General features: G+C 40.9%; 2 protein-coding genes across 3 annotated transcripts; both read left to right on the top strand.

The window, feature by feature from the left end:
- The first annotated feature begins 32 nt into the window (after positions 1–32).
- On the top strand, positions 33–11881 carry LOC118115022 (mothers against decapentaplegic homolog 2). Of its 2 annotated transcripts, none has more exons than XM_035165899.1 (11): positions 33–206; positions 1255–1652; positions 3050–3139; positions 3370–3563; positions 5309–5443; positions 5718–5780; positions 6692–6745; positions 7443–7655; positions 7833–7970; positions 8974–9118; positions 9624–11881. In XM_035165899.1, the coding sequence occupies exons 2-11, from the start codon at positions 1417–1419 to the stop codon at positions 9745–9747; spliced, it is 1392 nt and encodes a 463-aa protein (XP_035021790.1). In that variant the 5' UTR covers positions 33–206; positions 1255–1416; the 3' UTR covers positions 9748–11881. The 2 variants fall into 2 exon arrangements, with proteins under 2 accessions (XP_035021790.1, XP_035021788.1); XM_035165897.1 differs by having other exon boundaries at positions 5718–5792.
- Positions 11882–12716: 835 nt separating this feature from the next.
- LOC118115023 (immediate early response 3-interacting protein 1) lies at positions 12717–14187 on the top strand. Its single transcript, XM_035165900.1, has 3 exons — positions 12717–12876; positions 13533–13634; positions 13727–14187. The coding sequence occupies exons 1-3, from the start codon at positions 12786–12788 to the stop codon at positions 13780–13782; spliced, it is 249 nt and encodes an 82-aa protein (XP_035021791.1). The 5' UTR covers positions 12717–12785; the 3' UTR covers positions 13783–14187.
- The last annotated feature ends 9314 nt before the right edge of the window (positions 14188–23501 follow it).

Genomic DNA, 23501 nt, shown 5'->3' with positions numbered 1-23501 from the left:
CCATCAGTTTGTTGTGTTCTTCCGGTCTACCTAACCTAGCTAACTAGCTTCAGTAGCACTGGTAGCAACTTGAGAGCAGCATACAAGCCTTGTCAAAATTAGTTGCCGCACAACACTGTCCTGGCGTTTGTTTTTGTCAACGAGGCGTTTGAAGGGCTGTGCGCACACTCTTCTCTAAAAGCGAAGTGCTGGACTGTAAAACTGGGGTAACTACTGAAACGCTTGAAGCTGCTTTCTCGACTTTGAAGCATGTTGATTTGTGAGAGAGATGTTACGTTAGCTCCGTTAGCCAGCGGGAGCCAGGGCTCAGTTTGGAAGAGTTGGTCCAAGATGCTAACTCCTTCTGGTGCCATTATTTTAGCAAAAGTCACCAACAGACATCAGCTCCGTTCACATAAGACATAAAGACGGTTAGACTCACAAAGTGAAATTTGGTGTGGTGAGATTAATCGTAGCCTAAATGTCTGTGACGTGCCGACGTTAGGTAGCGAAGTAGCGCGACTTGACTGTTGCGCACAGGAGGTTTTTTCGTGGATCACAACAAAAGGATTTTTGATAACAAGCTGCCAGCTAGCTTGTTAAGCTAACGCTAGCTGACTTAGCCATACGAGGACTTCTCCACAGACTCCCTCTCATCTACTCCGATAGGTTCACTGAAGTATTTCGCTTTTCGTGTTTAGTTAACACTATTTTAGCATTTTGCTGTGAAGCACTCAGCAAGCTAACGCTAGCGAACTTATTGTTGTGATTTGAGTCAAGCAGGCCCCCCCACCAGGTAGCTAGCTACCGGCCTTTCCCAAGCCAGTTGGTGTTAGCACGGGGGGGGCTGTCACAAAATACTACATGCTCTCTTTGCATTTATTTGATAGCGTTCACTTTGCTAGTCATTATCATCGTCAGTAGCTGGTCGTGATTGCATGTGTGTTCTGGATGCGACGGTACGAGGCACACCCCATGTGTTAACTTTACAAGTTTGCAAGTTCGCTAGCTTAGATCTCGAGCAGTGTGAGAGACAAGCTAACGTCAAGTGATCGTTTCTGCTTTTAAACTTATTCTACAACTGCTCACACTAGAGGCACTAATGTCATCTACGTGTTATCACTGACAAAACTGCTATACGTATTATTTCAGTCCTTATTGGAAGCTGCATTGACTAATACATTCCTCTTACTGTGTTGATCAGCTAGATGTGGTTAGTTTTCTGTGCAATGTTGTGTTTGTAATGATGTGAATTGTGTGTGACTTTCTCCTCAGGTGTCCATCTCTTTTGAGTAAGCCCTGCTAGCATCCACCCACTGGTCTCTAGAGGGGGCCCCATCTGAGCAAGGGTCCCAACTGTAGCTCCAGGTCTCCTCTGTCTGTGTTAGTTCGGGCTTGTGTCGAGTCCTCTGGAGACTCTCAGCTTGTCCAGCTAAGATGTCCTCCATCCTGCCATTCACCCCTCCCGTGGTGAAGAGGCTGCTGGGCTGGAAGAAGTCATCCAGCGGCCAGGGCGGAGCGGGTGGTGGCGAGCAGAATGGGCAAGAGGAGAAATGGTGCGAGAAGGCTGTGAAGAGCTTAGTGAAGAAGTTAAAGAGGACGGGCCAGCTAGATGAGCTGGAGAAAGCTATCACAACACAGAACTGCAACACCAAGTGTGTCACCATCCCCAGGTATACTGCCCAGCACATAATTACTCTTCAATAAAAAATAAAAAATACAAAAACTACTGCTCGTAGACGTGTGTGTCCTGCAAGTGTGGTTAGTTGAAACCTTTGCCTTATATAAAACTATGGACTGTTAAGTGGTAATCTCATAAAACTTAAAAACCCTTGTTTAGATATGTGATTAGTGATGCAAAATAGCTCATTAAAATGAGCTGCAAATCAATCAAATTACTGTTTGTTTACAATTGTACTTGCCGTTAGACCATTTCTGTTACTGTCATGGGGACATAGACATTAGAAGGGCGAAAGATGTTGTCTTTATCGGCCAGCCTTGACGGCCCAGACTCACGTTCAGTGGGAACACTGTGTTAACAGATTTCCTCACTGATGTACTGCCAAGTACCACGTCAGATGTTTGTATGTCTATAGATAGCAGGCTCTTTGTTATTGCCTGAGAATTTTTCTAGGCAGCAATGTTGCTTTTGTAGAAATGTAGTGGCGGTCATGATGTGGACGGAATCATTTATTTGAGAGGACAGGACCATTAGACGGTATCTACATGATGATGGGTGACAAGCCCTCAATAATGCCAGATTTGGGCATTGCTACCAGCCATGTTTACGTTGGTACATATTGATTGGGATGCTACCCTGGTTGCCATTTTGGCAGTTACCCATTCATAATTTGGATACTTTGGATACTAGTTTCCATCAGTGAGAATAGTTGTTGCATTGTAGGATTTATGAGCTTCTATAGCTGATGGAAAACAGTTGGTTTCCTTCCCTGTCACGAACCAGACAATTGCAATTTGTAATGGTAGTTTTGATCCAATTTATGTTTTTTTTTTTGTGAATTTGTAGCATTACACATGTCAAATTTATCATTGTCCTGTTATTCAGAAGGAACGATTCCCATTCCATGTTTTTAACTTCTTATTTTTGTTCATGTTCTTGTGAATGTTTTGAGAATGTCTGAAAATTTAGCTTTTTTGCCCAAGGTTGCGTCCTCTGTTTTTTCCCCCTTCTCTTTTGTGCCATTGTGTGTCTTCATTGTTTGTTTGAATGTCTCAGATAAGTTTGACTGTAGTAAAAAGGTTATTTTTAGTGTTTGATACAATGCCACACAGTTGAAGAATGCCCTTTGTCTCATTCATTGTGTGTGTTTAGCAGATTCCATTTTCAGTTCAAATTTTTTTAATCTGTCAAAAAGGCTTCTCTTATTTGAAGTTCCTATCTTTAATGTCCGTGGGTGAAAAATAATTTGATGTCTTTTATTTTTCCATAAGATTCCAATAAAATAGGCCTTGCAATGTTCACCTTACCCATACTGATATTCTGAATGATCCATGTCCCATGTTTATTATTTGTTTTTTGTGTTTGTTTTGTGGTTTTCTCTGTACACAGCAATTGCTCTGAAATATGGGGACTGAGTACACCAAATACGATAGAAACGTGGGATACATCAGGCCTATACAGCTACCCTGACCAAACCAGGTGACTATCCTCAACTATTGTGTAGTGTTGCATTAAACTTGATGTGGGAGAGTTGTCTTTAAATGTTGGAGGTGACAGATATTTAGAACATCTTTGCTTCTCATTCTTGTCACTGTTCAATCCAATCCATCTCCATTTCCCTCCCCTCCCTGGCCATATAATGTGCCCACCCCCACTCTACCCTATTTTCTTCCACTCTCACCACCATCTCTTGTTTGCTGTTCAATCAGATCCCTGGATGGCCGCTTGCAGGTCTCCCACAGGAAGGGGCTTCCCCATGTTATCTATTGCCGCTTGTGGCGATGGCCGGACCTTCACAGCCACCATGAGCTGCGTGCCATCGAGGCCTGTGAGTATGCCTTCCACCTCAAGAAGGACGAGGTCTGCATCAACCCCTACCACTACCAGAGGGTGGAGACCCCAGGTGAGAAGACTGTCCAGTTGACTTTTGTTTCCTAAAACATTCACATCTGTTTGTGAGTCAGTGTCAGTGCATGTTTGTGGCACAGTTTCTGTCAGTTCCAAGTGCCACCTGAAAAGTTTAACTAACTAGCAACGTTTTAAACACATGTGCCTATGTAGCATTTTGTTTAACTTGTCCTACATTCTACTTGAGTGAATCAAAAAATATGCTAATTCCTTTAATTGCTGACAGATGTGAAAGTGACAAGCATTCTCATCTCAGTACACTAACTATGAAGTTACAGCATGCAGGAGGTTATATTAGCTAAAATATTGACTGGAAATTAGGAAGCTTACTCTGGGTGGGAATCTCTACGCACCTCATGATTGGCTTTAGATTCAGAGTGCTACAATTTGATTATAAAACGATTATCGATGCATCATAGATTTTATTATCATAGATGATTTTTATCATATCTTCACTAGCCTCATAATTTGTGCTTTAAAAAAGTATTTTAGACTCTGATTACAAGTGTGCTGTAATATACAAGATAAGGTTTTCCATTCAAAAATCAGTCTAGAACGGTCAGTCTTTAACAGTGGGCAGTGCTCTCCACATTGATTTGGCATTCATTCAGTTTAGACTTGTGTGCTGCATATTTAGCCGTTACTGTGTCAGGGTGGCCCTGCCTTGCCCCCCATGGCAGCATCGAGGCGCATTACTCTGCTGGTCAATAATGAATTGGTGTCATGAATCCGGTCACTTTAACTCTGATGTCCTGAGTGTGCGCGTCTCGTGTTGTGTTTAGCAGATGAACTACGTCCGCACGGTACGCATGTACTTAAATACGTGTCTTATAAACTCTAAAGCTAATCAACAAACACAAAGTAAACATCTGATTTGTGTCTGTGTTTATTGTTTGAGTGTAAAGTGAGCACCGGTCAGCCGGAGAGTGGAGGGAGGACACTCAGACAGGAGACTCTGACACAGTAAAAGACGATCGGACCTTAAATATGCGTCTGTCCTCATCCTGAAGCAGCGGTGGTTAAAAGTGAACGTAGCAGAAAACATGAATCAATTATGTTCTGTCTCTGCATCGTTCACTTAAAAAATGATTAATTTTCCCACCACTAAAACGAACTAGTCTGGATCTATCCAATAGTAACATAATAGGCCTACCAGCCCTTTAAATGCTGCTTAGCGTATTAACTTGTTGTATTCTGTTTATTTAATCCACATAAATAGTTACAGTTTTTGGTTGTATGGGGGTGTTGCTTGCAGGACTGCTTCTTGTGGTCATCTTTAGGTTGCAACACAACCAGTGGGTACAGAAAGTCACTACTGACTGCTTAGAAATGGTCAACATTTGTTTTGTTGTTTATATTAAATTACAAGTGTGTTGTCAAAAGGTTCCGGGGTGTAAGGATATATTAACCATTACGGTTAACCTGGAACGAGCCAGACTACCGGTTTCCAGTCTTAATTCTAAGACAGGTGGCTCTTAGCTTAAGTTTCATACCGAATTTAACAGTATTCAATTCATACTGTACTAAACTATAACATTTTTTTGCATATAAGGGTTTTAGGGGTGTACAATGTTAAAATTAGCACTATTCATCAGTTAGTGATTCATCATTACATTATTGCTGTTGCCAAGGTTTTGCCACACTCATTTGAACCAAAATCATCCAAAAACCTCAGACAAACAATTTTTGAAATAGTATGACTGATGAGGCTCTTCTCTGATCCTTTACCCAACACTGTAGTGCTGCCTCCTGTTCTTGTGCCAAGACACTCAGAAATTCTGCCAGAGCTGCCACCTCTGGATGACTACACTCATTCCATACCCGAGAACACAAACTTTCCAGCAGGAATTGAACCTCCAAACAACTATATACCAGGTGAGTTTAACTCTGCACAGCATGTAAGTGACAATATTTGAATAATTCACTGAAGGGTTACAAACGGGGCTAACATAATGCTGACACTACAGAATTTACAAGTACAGTTGAAAGTACAGTTATTCTTGTAATTTATGCACTTTATGCATGTTCCTTATACTCAACGTTACTGTGATTTGTAAAAAAATATTTCCGTAAGTTAAACAGTCATATTACATTTTGATAATGTCACAGCTACATTTTTTTTTTTTTTGTCCCTGCATCATTTTAACAGAGACGCCACCACCTGGCTACATCAGTGAGGATGGGGAGGCCAGCGATCAACAGATGAATCAAAGTATGGACACAGGTACCCTAGACTAGCGCCTCCTTTTATTTATATATATCTTTATTTTCCTTGTCGTCCTCAGCTCCCAACCAGGTCAAATTCAATTTCATTTTCAGGGGATACGTACTTCTTGTCTTCTGTTTGAATAATCAATAGGACGACAGTTGACAATATTTATAGAATGCCCTTATAATAAAGTAAAATCTCTCAAGTTTTATGTGATCTCCTCTGCTTCAACATATATTCATCATGTATTACTTGTTTGAGGAATTTAGAAAGACTTGGCTCTTACACATGATAAATGCATGTTTTCTAGTGAATTCCTACTGATCTGACTCATTGAAAAATACTTCTGAATTAAAAACGCCTGACAATACCAAGTAAAAGAATAGTTGCTGGATAAGTTGCAGCTCTGAATTCCCTGGTTTTGATATCTAACATTTGATACTGTATTTTCCTGTAACCTGTCAGTGCTCACCTTTGGAAACAGATGTAAGAATGTTAGAAGGAAGGTACATCCTTTTGTCTGTAGTTGACAGAATACACTTTTACATGTATATACTGTCTTTCTAACACTTCGGCCTGGCTCCAAATTCTCTCCCTCAGTGTGTTAGCGTCCCCAATGTGCTGCTAATGATAACCATAATGACATCAGCAAGCTAGTACGCTTACTGTTTTATACATCGTCGTTTTTGTTCTTTGTACAGTTAAGTAAGTTCAAATTGTATTATCTTAACAAGCGAAATGTAGGAAATGCAGACGACGCTTTAGTAACCGTAAAGAGCATCTGTTTAACACTATATAGAAAAGTATTGTGATCAACAATATTGTGACGCCAGTTTCGTCACGTCTATGTCGTTAATTTTATAGTCCCCTGTGAATAAGTGTCCAAATCAAAGACTTCCTGTTTTCTTTGTCAGGTTCTCCAGCCGAGTTGTCCCCCAGCACGCTGTCTCCTGTCAATCACAGCATGGGTAAGATGCAAATTTTGCTTAAACAATACAGAACACACAAGCATGCTGAATGTTTAATACATCACAGGTTTGAAGCTGGTTAATTAATATTCCATACTCGGACATAAGGGTGTTCCAATCAGGATTTTTGGGACCGATCTTTTGAAGTAGTAAAGGCCGATACCGATCGCAGGGTCTAGGGCCCTGTTTATGCCTGAATAACATGCGTCTTGGGTGATCCAAGTGACCCCTTATGGTTGGATTTCTCTTCCCCACTCTATATGCGAATAAACACTACAGGGCTGAATCCTACTCACAATCTTGTCAGTAAATTATCATTATTACTGTCAAGTTGATCCTTTTTTAAATTTTTATTCAGGGCCACATTAAACTCCTGTATCAGCCTGCGTCTGTGTCACATGTTTCACCTGCGCTGTCAGCAGCTGCAGGAGTGACACTGTGCAAGATTTTATAATTAAACTATATGAGCAGGACAAACAGTGTGGAAACTGTGTGGAAATCTGATATTTTCACATCACAGAGAGATGACGAAGAAATGCATTAATACCAGAGAAAGGAGATGTGTGTCCTGTTCGCACCGCACTGCGTCTGTCCTGCCCCGCTCTATATTCAAATGCACACATACATCACCCGCTCGCAAAGATTAAATGGGTTAAAATTAGAGAAACATTACTGACGTGATCTTTTTCTGCCGTAGACTTGCAGCCGGTGACTTACTCGGAGCCGGCCTTCTGGTGCTCTATAGCATACTACGAGCTGAACCAGCGCGTGGGCGAGACGTTCCACGCATCTCAGCCCTCGCTGACGGTGGACGGATTCACAGATCCATCGAACTCGGAGCGTTTCTGCCTGGGCCTGCTGTCTAATGTCAACAGGAACGCCACTGTGGAGATGACCCGGAGACACATAGGTATGGCATAGATTCACTTAGCTTCATGCTACATTATCATCTGTGTACAACATCTTGATTTCTTATAGTTTGTGTTTGCTTACAAAATGTGTCACTGGTACGTATTCACACATGTTGATTAAGTAAGGTCTCATGTTTACTTACATATCAAGGAATATGTTCTGTCTGTTTTTTCAGGAAGAGGAGTTAGACTCTACTACATTGGAGGGGAGGTATTTGCTGAGTGCTTGAGTGATAGCGCCATCTTTGTCCAGAGTCCAAACTGCAATCAGCGGTATGGCTGGCATCCAGCAACAGTGTGTAAAATTCCTCCAGGTAAGATGCTGTAAATGTCACTTGTATTACAATCAGAGAAATTAGCTTGCAGTTGAAGTACCCACTGAACAATATAAAGTATAAAATGGATGTCTCCTGGGGATGATGGTGCTCATTCCATGTAAAGTAGACCATAGATGCCCACCATACTATACCATTAATGAACTGGATTTTGAAAAGGTATATGCCATCAAAAATTTATAAAAATACAATTCTATTTCTTTTTATGTGACTGAAAAGTTTGTAGCTTTAGCTGTGGTATTTGGATTGGATTTAGTTGCAAAGGATTCCAATGGGGATCCACATTCGAGGGGGGGGGGGACATGGCAAACTTATCACAGCATCCATAGATACATTTGTAAACTCACTGCTGCAGTACAACGTACTTATCCACTGCTAACCACTAACTAGTAGGTCGGTGGTTCAATCCCTGGCTCCTCCAGCAGTTGAACCACAAATGGCTGTGCTGATGGTGTATGAATGATGTGTGATTGAAAAAGCACTGCATGTAGAAGTGCTGTATGAATGACTGTATTAATATAGCACTTTCTCATCGACCACTAAAAGCACTTAACAAGTTACAGTCAATTTACCATTTGCTAATCTGTACTCTGTCATTTAGTCTAAACTGTGATTTTGTGTACTCAAAATGCTTATTTATAGTATGTCTGATAATAATACAGTTATAATAATTGTAAAGATTTGCTTGAACATGAAAATAATGAAAAAAGCACTAAATGAATGCAATCACTGATTGGCTCAGCTGAACAGCCAGTCAGAGCTCACATTCTCACCAAGTGTTTCTGATGCTGACTCATCAGAGTCATGTGACCCGGCAGCCACAGCTTAAACACAGATCAAACACGCCACAACAAAATCAGGGTCACAGATGCTCAATGACAGACCAGTACCAGTCTAAAGCTGAATGTTAGATTTCGGTTTGTTAGATCTTTTAGAAAACCTCCTTTATCTGATGCCCTTTTTTTCTTTTTAACTCTTTCAGGCTGTAATCTAAAAATCTTCAACAACCAGGAATTTGCAGCCCTGCTGGCTCAGTCAGTCAACCAGGGCTTTGAGGCTGTTTACCAGCTCACCAGGATGTGCACCATCCGCATGAGCTTTGTTAAAGGCTGGGGAGCCGAGTACAGGTGAGTAATACCAACTAACTGTAGATCTACAGTTTTCACCAAAACATGCTCCATATCCTATCTGGTTTGAATGAATCTGATTTCTATCAGTGTGTAATAATTATTTATCTGACAATGCTTTAGACAACTCAAGTGAAACTTTGAGTTAAAGAATGAATTCTGACTGATGCATCTCAAACTCAACTTAATGATTGATATATATTGAATCTTTTTATATTGCTATTGTGATAAATATTGTTATTGTTTTATTGTCCAGCTCTAGTCAAAGGATAATTTTAGTTTTTCTTTTTGAGAATGTGTCTTATTATTGATGACAGAGGTTGTCACATGTGAGGCAAGTGGTTAAGTGCAGGAATGTTTTTTGTTGTTTTGTGAGTGGGACTTGCATATGTATTTTCACATACATATCTTCAAAATAAATTTCAATGAGAGACTTAGAAACTACAACCTTTGTTTTCTGGCCATATCCTCCCAAGACATTTATATGTTTGTGTTTGTTTTGCAGGCGGCAAACTGTCACTAGCACTCCATGCTGGATAGAGCTGCATTTGAACGGCCCCCTGCAGTGGCTGGACAAGGTTCTAACCCAGATGGGTTCCCCATCTGCACGTTGCTCCAGTATGTCCTAAACAGCTAAGGAAACACCCAAAAAAACTCAGCCCATTACAAAGATCATTAAATTTTAAACTTGTGAGTCCTCTCATGAAAAAAATGGAAACCCAACAGAAAGTATTTTCTGTAACATACTTCATAGTATTTGTGGCCCGGTTCCACATCCCTCAATAAACTTTACACACACACAGAGAAGAACAAATGCACCCACACTGTCACAAACAAACACACACACACAACACACACTTTTCAGTAAAAAAAAAAATTGGCACTTTGTTACCCATCTATGTCATGCACCTTGTTAAATTGCTTTTCCCCAAATCCTTAATATTAGATCTATTTGTGGTACAAATGAAATGTATATTGGTTTTTAGTCCAGGAAGTAGGGGAAATACCAAAAATATCTGTGAATAGTTTCTCAGTATTGAAGATTGCTTGTATGAGTAACAGGAGCTTGAATGCTAAAATGATTTTCGTTCCAGCCCCCCAACCATTGTTCTGAACCTAAGTTTAATTTTCTCCGGCAAACTTGGCCCCATCTTTTGTGAAGGGGAGGAGGCTTGGTGAAGAAACGATGGCCTTGGTGGTCGTTCTCCTATGAAGGAAAACGCCACAATGTGTTTTGTGAAATTTGGATTGAATTGACGTTGCCAGAATGGCCCTTTTTTGTAACTCCCGACGTGTGTCTTTATAAGACATACCTCTTAATGGACAAATAGGAATGTTAGTTAAAAAACAAACCCAAAACCCCTAAACAAACTGCAAACTCAGTCTGGCTGTAGTTTATTTCTTTGTAATTAAGAGGGACTCTATGTGTCCTTTTACTTAGTTGACGTAAATCCTCATTGAAAAGCCTGCTATGGAAGCTTAAGAGATGTTGGCCAGGCTTTGCAGGGAGCACTGGGCAGGGACCAGAGAATATTAGCTGTTATGTAAAAGGTTTTTCTTTTTCTTTTTGACACAACACTGGGAGTCCTGGAGGTCTCCAAGGTGAAACATTAAACGTCTCACCAGGAGAGAAATTGAAGGTATCAATAAATTCATTCTGTTTTTAGCCTATATCCCCATTGTTTTGCTACTTTTTTGTATTCTCATGTATTTTTATATATAAGTATACTTAAATTTTTCTGTCGTTCACTTTTTATTGAAGTAATATTTTCAAGACCACAGTTGTTTCTAAAGTGACATGAAGGGCATGGATCATTCCTTCATTTTTACCCAAAAGGTTCAGTTTGAACTCATTTCCAATAGCAGCTCTTTGTCTTGGTAAAAAAAAAATCACTGCCCCACATGATGTGTAGTCTGTTTCTATCCTTTGTTTTTGCAAAGAAATCCGGTGCATTTAAAGTACACAAAACAACATTTTGCCTGAAACCCAAAATCTACTCTCCTGTCATGGTTTAAATGATTCCAGAGGCATGTAAAACTTTGTGATGGCCATTCATTCACTCATCTCACTTTTTTGGAACACACGTGACCTCTTGTAGCCTTTTGGTGCTCAGTCAGGCGGGGTAAGGTCGACCAGATGTAATTGGCTTTCAAAATGTTACAGTGACGTAGGAGGAGAGCAGTTTTCTTCCACGAGAGAAGATCAGCAAATGTGCCAGCACATCGGGACATTCTGTGTTAATGTGTGTATTGTATTTGTTCTGTCTATAAAATACAGTATGTACAACCAGACTTATTAGCCTAAACTCTGCCATTATTGTCATTAAGTGGCTGTTGCGAGTTTAACATGTTTCCCTCCCCCCTCCCTTCTTTTTGGTGTAAATGTGTTTACCTTATGGCACTAGTGATTGTACTTTAAGTGCACCTAGTGGTGTTTGGATTTGGGGAACTGAACCATGTGTTAGGGTCCAGTGTTACATTGTTTTTATCTTTGGCCTACAACATATGAATGTGAAAAAAATACATTACAAAAACTGACGTGGACCAGACGTACATATACATAACAGTAGTACAGTATGTGTGTATTTAACAGTAATCTTTTTGCAAAGCAGTCAGTACAGTAGATGTCGCAGTTGTTTTACCAGTAGAGGGCGGTATTGATAGAGCAGTTCTTTTTTTTTTTTTTCTGACCATAAGCTTCTCAGGCGTGTGGCATATTATGCAGACTTCATAAAACACTAATAAAGATTTTTATTCTCATGATCCACTAGTCTGTCGTGTTTGTGTGTTTCTTAAATGGAACTGTTAAAAATTATTACAGACTGAAAAAAATATCATTAAATATGGACTCAGATCAAGTCTGCACACTAATTGTAATTTCACACACATGGTGCTTCTGTAACTCACTTTTAACTTAGTTTTGTCTAATGCACATTGCACTATTGTCATTTTTAAAGTGATGTGTTAATGTTAGTGAAGCAGCACAGGTACCAATGGTGGTGCCACACTTTTTTAGCAGTGGTGGAAGCTGGTGCGTTTTAAGTCCTGTATTTCAGTACAGACTGGAAGCTCTTGAGTATATTAGAGTTGCAAGCTGCATTCTACTTTTGATTCCCTGCTGTTTGAAGTTTCAGTGCACTTAGCACAGAGGTTGTGTCATGCTCTACACATCTGTACCTAAAACCTTAGAGATTTTGAGAATTTTTCAACCAACAAATATTGAGCGAAACAAATGACATGAGAAAATTACAAAAGCCCAGTCATTAGCTGCTGTATTCTTCACATGGACAAATGTACGTTTATCACACTTGCCTCATCTGGCAGCTATATTTTAATTAATAAAAATGAATTGGTTAAATTAACTTCACCATAAGAGCTACAACATTAAAATACTAACACATTGTTACTAAACAAGACAAAATGAGATTAAACAACCAGGTTACTTTTGATACCATATATTCTACACATTATGTTGCTTAAATAATGGTTGTTTTGCGTTTAACTTTTGAACGACAGAATATTCACTGAAAGTGAGACATTTGAAATGTAGCCTTAAATCTGCTGTGACATTTGAAGCCCATTAATATGTGCGTGTGCGCAGGTGTGTCCTTCCTCAGCCACCGTAGGCTACGTCAGCTGAGTCGCTGTTAGCCTGTGAAGTGACAACATGGCCTTTACTCTGTACTCGCTCATTCAGGCCGCAGTCCTGTGTGTCAATGCTGTCGCTGTGTTGCATGAAGAAAGGTTTCTCAGCAAGAGTAAGTCGCTGTTGTCCAGTTTGTTTGCGCCTCAAGTCTCATTTCAAATGGGAAATCTGCTTTAGCTAATGCTAACTACCTGCTAGCTAGACCAAATGTAAACATTTCGGGTTGACGTTGCCCACAGTAGCTCTACGAGCCTCATGAACTACAACTGTCTGACAGGGGAAACATTTATATCGAATAAACACTAGTTCCTTTGATTTTAAAGTCATTTCAACAACTTTTTTTTATAACAATGAGACTTTACAGGACTGAGCAAAGCTAACAAATACAACACTAACAGAAATATCATGAACGTACAATATTTGTTTCAAGAAAGCAGAACTTGATCAATACATGTTTAATTTATTTTATAGTGAAGCCATGCATTTGTATCTGACGCTCTGTGTGTGTGTGTCCCTGTACTTATATCTTTGTGAGGAACATTTTAAGCATATACCCTACAAAGTGAGGACATTTTGACTGGTCCTCACTTTTTCAGTGGGCTGTTTGAGGGTTAATGTAATGTTAAGACCTGGTTTTAGGGTCAGGGTTAGAATTAGGTTTAGGTTATGCATTTAGTTTGGTTGGTTATGGTAAGGGCCTAGGGCATGTATTATGCCAATGAGTGTCCTCACTAAGATGGAGGTACAAACATATGTGTCCATCTTCAGTTGGCTGGGGAGTGGACCAAAGTGTCGGAGGGTTTGGAGATGAACCAGGCGTCAAAGCGCAGCTGATGAACCTTGTCCGCTCTGTGAGGACAGTGATGAGAGGTGGGTGTCCACAGCATGTACGCACACACACACACACACTTTGAGTGGTGAGTCACACTTTCTCGTGCCACACTGTCTGTGTTCTCCTGCAGTGCCGCTGATCGCAGTCAACTCAGTCTGCATCGTGTTGCTGCTTCTGTTTGGATGAAGTGACAGAAGATGTCAGGAAACATCTCCATCATCTCAGGAAAACATTTTATCTCTCTGTCACACTGAATTTCTCCTTTCAACCTGGGGATGAATGTTATCATTTGATATTCCACATTTATTAAGGCCTGTTTCATACAGCACAGTCGTTGACAATACGTAAATGCGGCTATCTAGAATGGTTGACATCCCTCTTTCTTTGAAAAGTATAAAAAAGTAATAGTTATTTTTATTATTGATTTGTTTGTTTTTTGAAATCATTAATAAACAAAACACGTGCTTTTGCACTTCCTTGTAAAGGTGAAGAACTGAACACCAACTATCCTGTGTTTGAAATGTGAAAAGAATACTTGTCAGGTGGTTTTGTTGTAGAAATGCTTGAGAATAAACAGTTTTAAACAATTAACCTGGTGCACTTTGATGTGTTCATGGATGGATTTTCATCAAAATTGGTGTGAACTTAATTTAGGAGAGTATCTGCAGATTATTAACTTTAGGAGCTAATTGGTCGTGGTGGTGTGAAGAAACATTCACAGTATGCTCTTACAGAGCAGGGCCAGAGTAAAGCTGAAGCTTGCACACTGAGAACTTAATGCGTGTTGTGTGAACATGCAAAGTGAAAGTGGTATGTACCGAGTTCATTCTGTTTCCTGCCTGTGGAGGATAGTAAAAATGTTCTGGATATTTTAATGGGCCACTAATGCGAGCAGGATTTCTCTAGGTTCAACCGATGGTCAGTCTGATTGTGGCAATCAATATGTTTGAGGGAGAGGGACAGCGACATTAGGGCATATGAGTGCTGCACACAGCCCTACAATGAAGAAATGTACAAAACATGAAGTATTTTAAGTTGTGTAAAAATATGTCATGTCAGTTATGAAACTGGCAGTACAAATATAGTAATGTTTTACATTTAGAATAGTTTAGAGCCTCCTCTGAATTCAAATGTCTTGGGAGTCAATGAAAACATGTTTACTGTTATTTTTATTGCAAAAATACAAATTCAATGGGCAAAATCATTTACAACAACAATGTAAGACTGAACAAATTCAATCTAAATTTACATAAGTAATCACAAAGTGAGAGAATCCAAAAGTAAAATTCATTGAAAAAATGAAATGAATAAAATCATTGCATTACTTCATCTTTGTGAGAGAGGACCTTAAAACATGTTATTAAATTATATTATTTCTTATCACAAATTGGTGATCCTTCAATAGACAGCTTGTTAGAGTCAATCAAGGCTTGTGGGAATGTACTGATTACCTATCAATATTCACTCCTAGTACATGTCAGGTTCAATTTACGACTAAACTCATATTCCAGCATAGTACCCCAATCATCCATTCAAAGTTGAATAGATCATATTGTTTGCTGTGTGTTTGGTTTCTGGAGACAAGTATGTGGAGAGGTGGCGAGGATCGTTGCCTCTTTTCTTTTGTCAAATTGAGGGCAAAAAGAACCTGTTTACCGCTGTCGTGTTTTAAAATAGTTGAATGTGTGTAGTTTGTCCCAGCACGCTCGCCATAGTAGAGGCTAATGTTTGTTTTTTTCCACTGGAAACAATGACTGCCATCATGTGGTTAGTTTGTTAAAACCAGGTCATGCCACAGCTTCACTCATTATGGACGTTTGCTTTGCTTAACACACAAGAGATAGACAAGTTTAATGAAATTGATTATTAGGGCCCGAGCACCTCCGGTGGGAGGCCCTATTGTATTTCGAAGGATTTTTATTTCACTTTTGGGGCTTTTTCAGGGCCTAGACATGCTCAAATTCATACCAAAGTTTGCAGAAAATTCAAAACCCCAAAAAGTAATTGTATTCTAGAGTAATTTGAAATGGGCGTGGCAAAATGGCTCAACAGCGCCATCTAAGGAAAAGCCCCTCAGTTAGCTTTCACCGATCTTCACAAAAATCGTAGCCCAGGTGTATCATGACCAGACAAAAAAAAAAAAGTCTAAAGGTGCAATTGGAAAGACGCAACAGGAAGCCCGCCATTTTGGATTTAGTGGCCGTTTTGGCCGTTTACTACATTTTTACTTTGACGTACTTGTCCCAGAACTTTCATCAGATCAACTTCATATGGAGATGAGATATAAACTACCTCGAATTTCGCGTTTTCATCACACGGTGTGACCGTGGCGTCAAAGTTTGATTACATGCCATCAAAACACAAGGTTGTGTATCTCGGACATACATGGTGCAATCGACTCCAAATTAGACATGTGACACAAGAGTCCCGGCCTGATGACATCTACACAGAAATTATGAATTAAAATCACTGCGCCCCGTGGTGGCAACAGGAAATGTCTTGTTTTTTGAACGTCTTACACTTGGAAGTATTCCTCCTCATCCACTGACCTCAACCATGTCAAGCTGTGTCAAAAGGGTGTCAAGACATTGATAATGTAGGCATAAGATTACTGTGACTTTTCGTCAAACGCCATATTAGTGGCATGGCGTCAAAGTTCATCAACTCGCCGTGAAACACGAAAATTGCTGTAACTTCAGTGTTTATGCTTCAGTCTCCCTCAAAATACATTTGTGTGAAGATATTTATATGGTTTTAAGGAATGGGCGTGGCAAAATAACTGACTAGCATCCCCTGCACTACGATTGTTCTGCATGTACAAAAATCGATAGGGACATGTGTCTTTTCATGACAAACAAATAAGTCTCTTGGATAGATATGCTAGACCAAACAGGAAGTCCGCCATTTTGGCTTTGGTGGCCATTTTGGCCATTTCTACAATTTTACTCTGATGAACTTGTCCTTGGGCTTTCATCAGATCAACTTCAACTTCTGTGAATGTCATCTCAACAAGATGGAGATATAAACTACCTCGGTATATTTGATTTCATCACAAAGTCTGACCGTGGTGTGGCATTAAAGTTTGATGAGTCAAATCATGATGATTGAGCTACACCTGCAATATTGGTCACTCGAGGGCAGTGTAAGACCATGGTTTGCCCAAGACACAAATCTTCTTCCCCAGGGCTGAAGAGTTTGTTCAGAAATTGTTAATATGTTGGAAACTGACGTGTGTCAATTAATGTTGAGACAGCTTTAGTTCATGATTAAGAGTAAAATGAGAATTTTTAAAGTGTACGTTACACGGTGTGACCATGGCGTGGCGTAGAATTTTGATGATTCGCCAAAAAAGAGGGATTTATTATAACTCCTGGCCCATCAGCCTCAAACCTCATTCACACATTCACAGTCCCGCCCTGATCAGATCCATGTGTCAATATTGACTCATCATCAAAACCCCCCTGCTGGCGACAGGAAGTGACATGTTTCATACTTTGATGAACTGCTCCTGGCTGCTTTACAATATACAGCTCAAAAGAGCTCAGTCAAGTCATAGGACCATGGTCAGAATTGTGACATTTCCTCAAACCGTGTAAACATTGAGGTGCGGCGAAGGATCATCCTTCGCCAAAGGAGACAATGTTGTCATAACTCCACTGTGCATTGTCCTATCACCACGAAACTTCTGTCACATGATCAGAGTCCAAGCCTGAACAGCTCTATGTGTCAATATTTCCTCAGGGTCATAGCGCCACCTACTGATCAGTGTGAAAATTAAGTTGTTGTAACATTGTCCAATTGATTGAACAAAATTGCTCACGCTACATCAGAGCCCCTACTTGAACAGATATATTACTCTGTATGTAAAAATAGTGATGGCGCCGCCTATTGGCAACAGGAAGTACGCTTTGTTTTACAACTATCTTTCGATTTACATAAAATTTTCACCGTGTGATCTGCAATTGATAGCGTGGACCGTAATGAGCAATTAGCAGGCAAGGATCGACGTCGCGTGACGGACGCAGGAAGTGAATCGTTATCCTTCCCGCAGTGCGCAAAACGCATGCAACGCGGAGCCGTGTGCCCGGTTACCGATCGCTCTCTCCACCAACCGAGTTGCGTGTGCTCGGGCCCGTTCAGTGCTACAACGTAGCCCTAGTTAGTATTATCCCCCCCCTTTTCACTCACTCCTACTACACCCCACACTCCTGTACTACTGTGGTAGCTGCGCACCCCTTAATCCCACTCCCTCCCCCTTCTACTTATCCATTTATTCAATATACATACATACGTAATTAGTATTATCCCCCCCTTTTTTTGTTTTTTTGATTTAATTTTATTTCTTTTCTTTATTGTGCTGCTCGGCAGCCGTTGTTCTGTATGTGTGCGTGTGTGTTTGTGGACGTCTGTTGGAGTGTTGTTTGTCCCCGTCAGGGCCCGACCTGAGCTGGGTGGGTTGTGGGGGGCATGGGTCAAGGATATTACTGACATACTACTGTACACTCCTGCTGTATCAGTCACTGTTTATGACCATTGTATTTCATGTCATTGGAAAATTCAAATAAAAACAGTTGAAAAGAAAAAAAAAAAGTGTGATGCTATAGATCAAAGGAGGTTACTATGACAACTAATCAGAATGTTCAGAAAAACAATGTTGCACTTCATCAGCTGCAGACAAACGTCAGTTGCACCACAATTCTGAAGAGAGCAGAAGCATTTTGAACTCTCCACGATCCTCAACCAAACTTGAGCCCACGTTTCTGACGTGCTGTTCTTTGTCGACCATGCAGCACCAAGACAGTGTGACGAGCCTCAGAGCCGAACTCTTCCAAGCTAACGGTCAGATTAAGGTTCTCGAAGAGGGAAACTCGTCTCTGCAGGAGCAGGTCGAGCAGCTCCAGGAGCAGCTGAAAGTAAAAGATGAACTCTTACGAAAAGAGACCAAGAAACGGCGTGCTCGCTTCAGGGCCTACGTGGACGTCCTGGCCCAGCTCACTGAGTATCAGGCCAAATGTGAGACTCTGGAGACCCGTCTGCACCAGGAGCCGGCTCAGCCTGAAACAAGCTGCAGCAGAGAGGTGGAGGATCTGAAGAAGCAGGTCAACCTGCTCAAGACCGGACCGAGGAGGCTTGAAGATGAGCTGAAAAAGAAGGACGAGCTCATCGTGACCGCAACCAAGAGACGGCATATTCAAACCAATGCCTACCTTGACAGCCTGGCCATGCTCACGGTCAAAGAAAGGGAGCTGAACAAAAGTCAGGCAGAGACACAGGAGGCAAGGCTGCGGCAGGAGATGACTCAGACTGAGGGAGTGAGCAGCAGTAAGGTGGAGGCTGTCGAAAAAGAAAATGAGACTCTGAAGGAGCAAGTTCACAAACTAAAAGGTGAACACACAAAGCTCCAGGACGAAGTCAGACATAAGGAGGAGCTGGTGAAAAAGGAAATCAGGAAAAGACAAGCTTCTACCAAGTCGTACCTCGCCTCCGAGCTGGACAGCGTAAAGAGGAAGTGGATGAGCAAGGTGGAGCAGCTGGAGACATCGAAGATGGAGGACCAAGATGAACTCGTGAAACAAGAGACAGATTATCCTCCAAAGAAGAGAGGAATGAGAGGACGTTTGCCCTGAAACCTCGTACCCTTCATCCCTTCTTAACCCACCCACTCCCTACTCCTCCCCTCCTACACTCCCTACTCTCTCACCCCTCACCCCTTTCCTACTCCCCAAAACAAACCCCTCAATGCCCACCTCTAACCAATAATATAAAAAATGTATATAATAATATAATACAATAATATATGCATAACATTTACGTGTGTTTTTCTGAATATAAATAAATGATTCATGATTCTAATATATTACTACAGTGTTGGTTTTGTTTGTTATTTTCTATATTTAAATACATCACAAGTCAACAATAGGAGTTCACATATCGTTGTGAATCAATTAGTGTGTGAATCATTGTGGTGATGAGTGGAGTCTTCATGCTCTTAAAGAGCACTGGGTCAACACGCTTCACTCTGACAACTGAGAGGAACAAAATTAAATATCATTAATGTGTCTTTTACACCAAACCCACTGAGAAGAGGCGACTGACTCCCAGAAGAGTTTGCTTCTCTGTTTTTTAATCTGCCTGACAAAATCATTCTCATGTTTGTTTTACCGTCAGCTGAGCCACACCTAGTTCATTTTTACCATTAACTATTAATTAACATGAATATGTAAATTGACCTGTTACACTGAATGTCTGCAGGTTAACTCCAGGTACCCAGCCCAGTGCAGAACTAAGATGTGACACAGAAATACACTCAAATACACTGTTTTAACCCCATTGGGAAATTGTGGGAGCTTTTCCCACTGAGAATTTTGTGCAAAAGTAGTGAATATGCTGATAGATGGATGGATGGATGGATAGAGTTGGCTACATTTTGAAGTACTTATATATGTGCAAACAAACAACTCAGATAAAATGTTTATTTTTCTTGCTGTTTAAAGTGTGTTTATCATGTATTTCATTTTCAAATCACAGTTAAAAGTGTGATGCTACTGATCTTACTCAATTGGAAGCTCACCCGTCCCCCCACACACGACCACTGGATTAAGGAAGTTCTCTGTAATTTAAGACTCGAAAAACTTAGATTTTAACTTTCAGGATCTACCAAGGTATTCCAAAATACATGGAGCCCTTTCCTTGACTTTTTTAACGCCCTTAATCCGTCTCCGGACTTGGAAGAAGCCTAGGCTCTCACTCACTCCTACTACACCCCACACCCCTGTACTACTGTGGTAGCTGCGCACCCCTTAATCCCACTCCCTCCCCCTTCTACTTATCCATTTATTCAATATACATACATACGTAATTAGTATTATCCCCCCCTTTTTTTGTTATTTTGATTTAATTTGATTTCTTTTCTTTATTGTGCTGCTCGGCAGCCGTTGTTCTGTATGTGTGCGTGTGTGTTTGTGGACGTCTGTTGGAGTGTTGTTTGTCCCCGTCAGGGCCCGACCTGAGCTGGGTGGGTTGTGGGGGGCATGGGTCAAGGATATTACTGACATACTACTGTACACTCCTGCTGTATCAGTCACTGTTTATGACCATTGTATGTCATGTCATTGGAAAATTCAAATAAAAACAGTTGAAAAGAAAAAAAAAAGTGTGATGCTATAGATCAAAGGAGGTTACTATGACAACTAATCAGAATGTTCAGAAAAACAATGTTGCACTTCATCAGCTGCAGACAAACGTCAGTTGCACCCACAATCCTGAAGAGAGCAGAAGCATTTTGAACTCTCCACGATCCTCAACCAAACTTGAGCCCACGTTTCTGACGTGCTGTTCTTTGTCGACCATGCAGCACCAAGACAGTGTGACGAGCCTCAGAGCCAAACTCTTCCAAGCTAACGGTCAGATTAAGGTTCTCGAAGAGGGAAACTCGTCTCTGCAGGAGCAGGTCGAGCAGCTCCAGGAGCAGCTGAAAGAAAGAGATGGACTCTTACGAAAAGAGACCAAGAAACGGCGTGCTCGCTTCAGGGCCTACGTGGACGTCCTGGCCCAGCTCACTGAGTATCAGGCCAAATGTGAGACTCTGGAGACCCGTCTGCACCAGGAGCCGGCTCAGCCTGAAACAAGCTGCAGCAGAGAGGTGGAGGATCTGAAGAAGCAGGTCAACCTGCTCAAGACCGGACCGAGGAGGCTTGAAGATGAGCTGAAAAAGAAAGACGAGCTCATCGTGACCGCAACCAAGAGACGGCGTATTCAAACCAATGCCTACCTTGACAGCCTGGCCATGCTCACGGTCAAAGAAAGGGAGCTGAACAAAAGTCAGGCAGAGACACAGGAGGCAAGGCTGCGGCAGGAGATGACTCAGACTGAGGGAGTGAGCAGCAGTAAGGTGGAGGCCGTCGAAAAAGAAAATGAGACTCTGAAGGAGCAAGTTCACAAACTAAAAGGTGAACACACAAAGCTCCAGGACGAAGTCAGACATAAGGAGGAGCTGGTGAAAAAGGAAATCAGGAAAAGACAAGCTTCTACCAAGTCGTACCTCGCCTCCGAGCTGGACAGCGTAAAGAGGAAGTGGATGAGCAAGGTGGAACAGCTGGAGACATCGAAGATGGAGGACCAAGATGAACTCGTGAAACAAGAGACAGATTATCCTCCAAAGAAGAGAGGAATGAGAGGACGTTTGCCCTGAAACCTCGTACCCTTCATCCCTTCTTAACCCACCCACTCCCTACTCCTCCCCTCCTACACTCCCTACTCTCTCACCCCTCACCCCTTTCCTACTCCCCAAAACAAACCCCTCAATGCCCACCTCCAACCAATAATATTAAAAATGTATATAATAATATAATACAATAATATATGTATAACATTTACCTGTGTGTTTTTCTGAATATAAATAAATGATTCATGATTCTAATATATTACGACAGTGTTGGTTTTGTTTGTTATTTTCTATATTTAAATACATCACAAGTCAACAATAGGAGTTTACATATCGTTGTGAATCAATTAGTGTGTGAATCATTGTGGTGATGAGTGGAGTCTTCATGCTCTTAAAGAGCACTGGGTCAACACGCTTCACTCTGACAACTGAGAGGAACAAAATCAAATATCATTAATGTGTCTTTTACACCAAACCCACTGAGAAGAGGACATTGACTCCCAGAAGAGTTTGCTTCTCTGTTTTTTAATCTGCCTGACAAAATCATTCTCATGTTTGTTTAAGCTGAGCCACATAGTTCATTTTAACCATTAACTATTAATTAACATGAATATGTAAATTGACCTGTTACACTGAATGTCTGCAGGTTAACTCCAGGTACCCAGCCCAGTGCAGAACTAAGATGTGACACAGAAATACACTCAAATACACTGTTTTAACCCCATTGGGAAATTGTGGGAGCTTTTCCCACTGAGAATTTTGTGCAAAAGTAGTGAATATGCTGATAGATGGATGGATGGATGGATAGAGTTGGCTACATTTTGAAGTACTTATATATGTGCAAACAAACAACTCAGATAAAATGTTTATTTTTCTTGCTGTTTAAAGTGTGTTTATCATGTTTTTCATTTTCAAATCACAGTTAAAAGTGTGATGCTACTGATTTTACTCAATTGGAAGCTCACCCGTCCCCCCACACACGACCACTGGATCAAGGAAGTTCCCTGTAATTTAAAACTCGAAAAACCACTCCCTCCCCCTTCTACTTATCCATTTATTCAATATACATACATACATACGTAATTAGTATTATCCCCCCCTTTTTTTGTTTTTTTGATTTAATTTTATTTCTTTTCTTTATTGTGCTGCTCGGCAGCCGTTGTTCTGTATGTGTGCGTGTGTGTTTGTGGACGTCTGTTGGAGGGTCGTTAGTCCCCGTCAGGGCCCGACCTGAGCTGGGTGGGTTGTGGGTGGGTTGTGGGTGGGTTGTGGGGGGCATGGGTCAGGGATATTTCTGACATACTACTGTATGTCTCCACCAACCGCGACAGGTCCCGAGTTGCGTGTGCTCGGGCCCGTTCAGTGCTACAACGTAGCCCTAGTTTTATGTATTTTTTTTAAGAAAATGAATGGGAAAGTCATTACGATGTTCATAAAGTGCCCCTATAAAATTTTACAATTAAAACAAATAAATATACATGTCAAGTTTCAGAAGATTTCCCTGTAGAAATTTAAAGAAAATTGAAGGGAAAGTTGGTTACATTTTCATTATAGCACTCACAACATGCTCCTATTAAATATAATTTTTTTTGTATTCTTATGAGGTGGCAAAGAATTTTCACGTCACTCTTATTCATAGTGACCCCCACTGTCTGCAAGTCAAGTTTCAGAGGATTTTACTGTAGAATATGTGAGAAAATTAAAGGCAAAGTTCGCTACTTTTTCATTAGAGCACTCACAA

Source organism: Hippoglossus stenolepis, chromosome 9, assembly GCF_022539355.2.
Source record: "Hippoglossus stenolepis isolate QCI-W04-F060 chromosome 9, HSTE1.2, whole genome shotgun sequence".
Classification (NCBI taxonomy): Eukaryota; Metazoa; Chordata; class Actinopteri; order Pleuronectiformes; family Pleuronectidae; genus Hippoglossus; species Hippoglossus stenolepis.
This window is presented reverse-complemented; position numbering and strand designations above follow the sequence as displayed.

Excerpts from the sequence above, each read along its gene's own strand:
- LOC118115023 (XM_035165900.1), top strand. The coding sequence starts at position 12,786 with ATGGCCTTTACTCTGTACTCGCTCATTCAGGCCGCAGTCCTGTGTGTC. Across the intron at positions 12,877-13,532 it reads AGAAAGGTTTCTCAGCAAGA|TTGGCTGGGGAGTGGACCAA; the intron begins GTAAGTCGCTGT and ends GTCCATCTTCAG. Across the intron at positions 13,635-13,726 it reads TGTGAGGACAGTGATGAGAG|TGCCGCTGATCGCAGTCAAC; the intron begins GTGGGTGTCCAC and ends GTTCTCCTGCAG.
- LOC118115022 (XM_035165897.1), top strand. The coding sequence starts at position 1,417 with ATGTCCTCCATCCTGCCATTCACCCCTCCCGTGGTGAAGAGGCTGCTG. Across the intron at positions 3,564-5,308 it reads CCAGAGGGTGGAGACCCCAG|TGCTGCCTCCTGTTCTTGTG; the intron begins GTGAGAAGACTG and ends CCAACACTGTAG. Across the intron at positions 9,119-9,623 it reads GGCTGGGGAGCCGAGTACAG|GCGGCAAACTGTCACTAGCA; the intron begins GTGAGTAATACC and ends TTTGTTTTGCAG.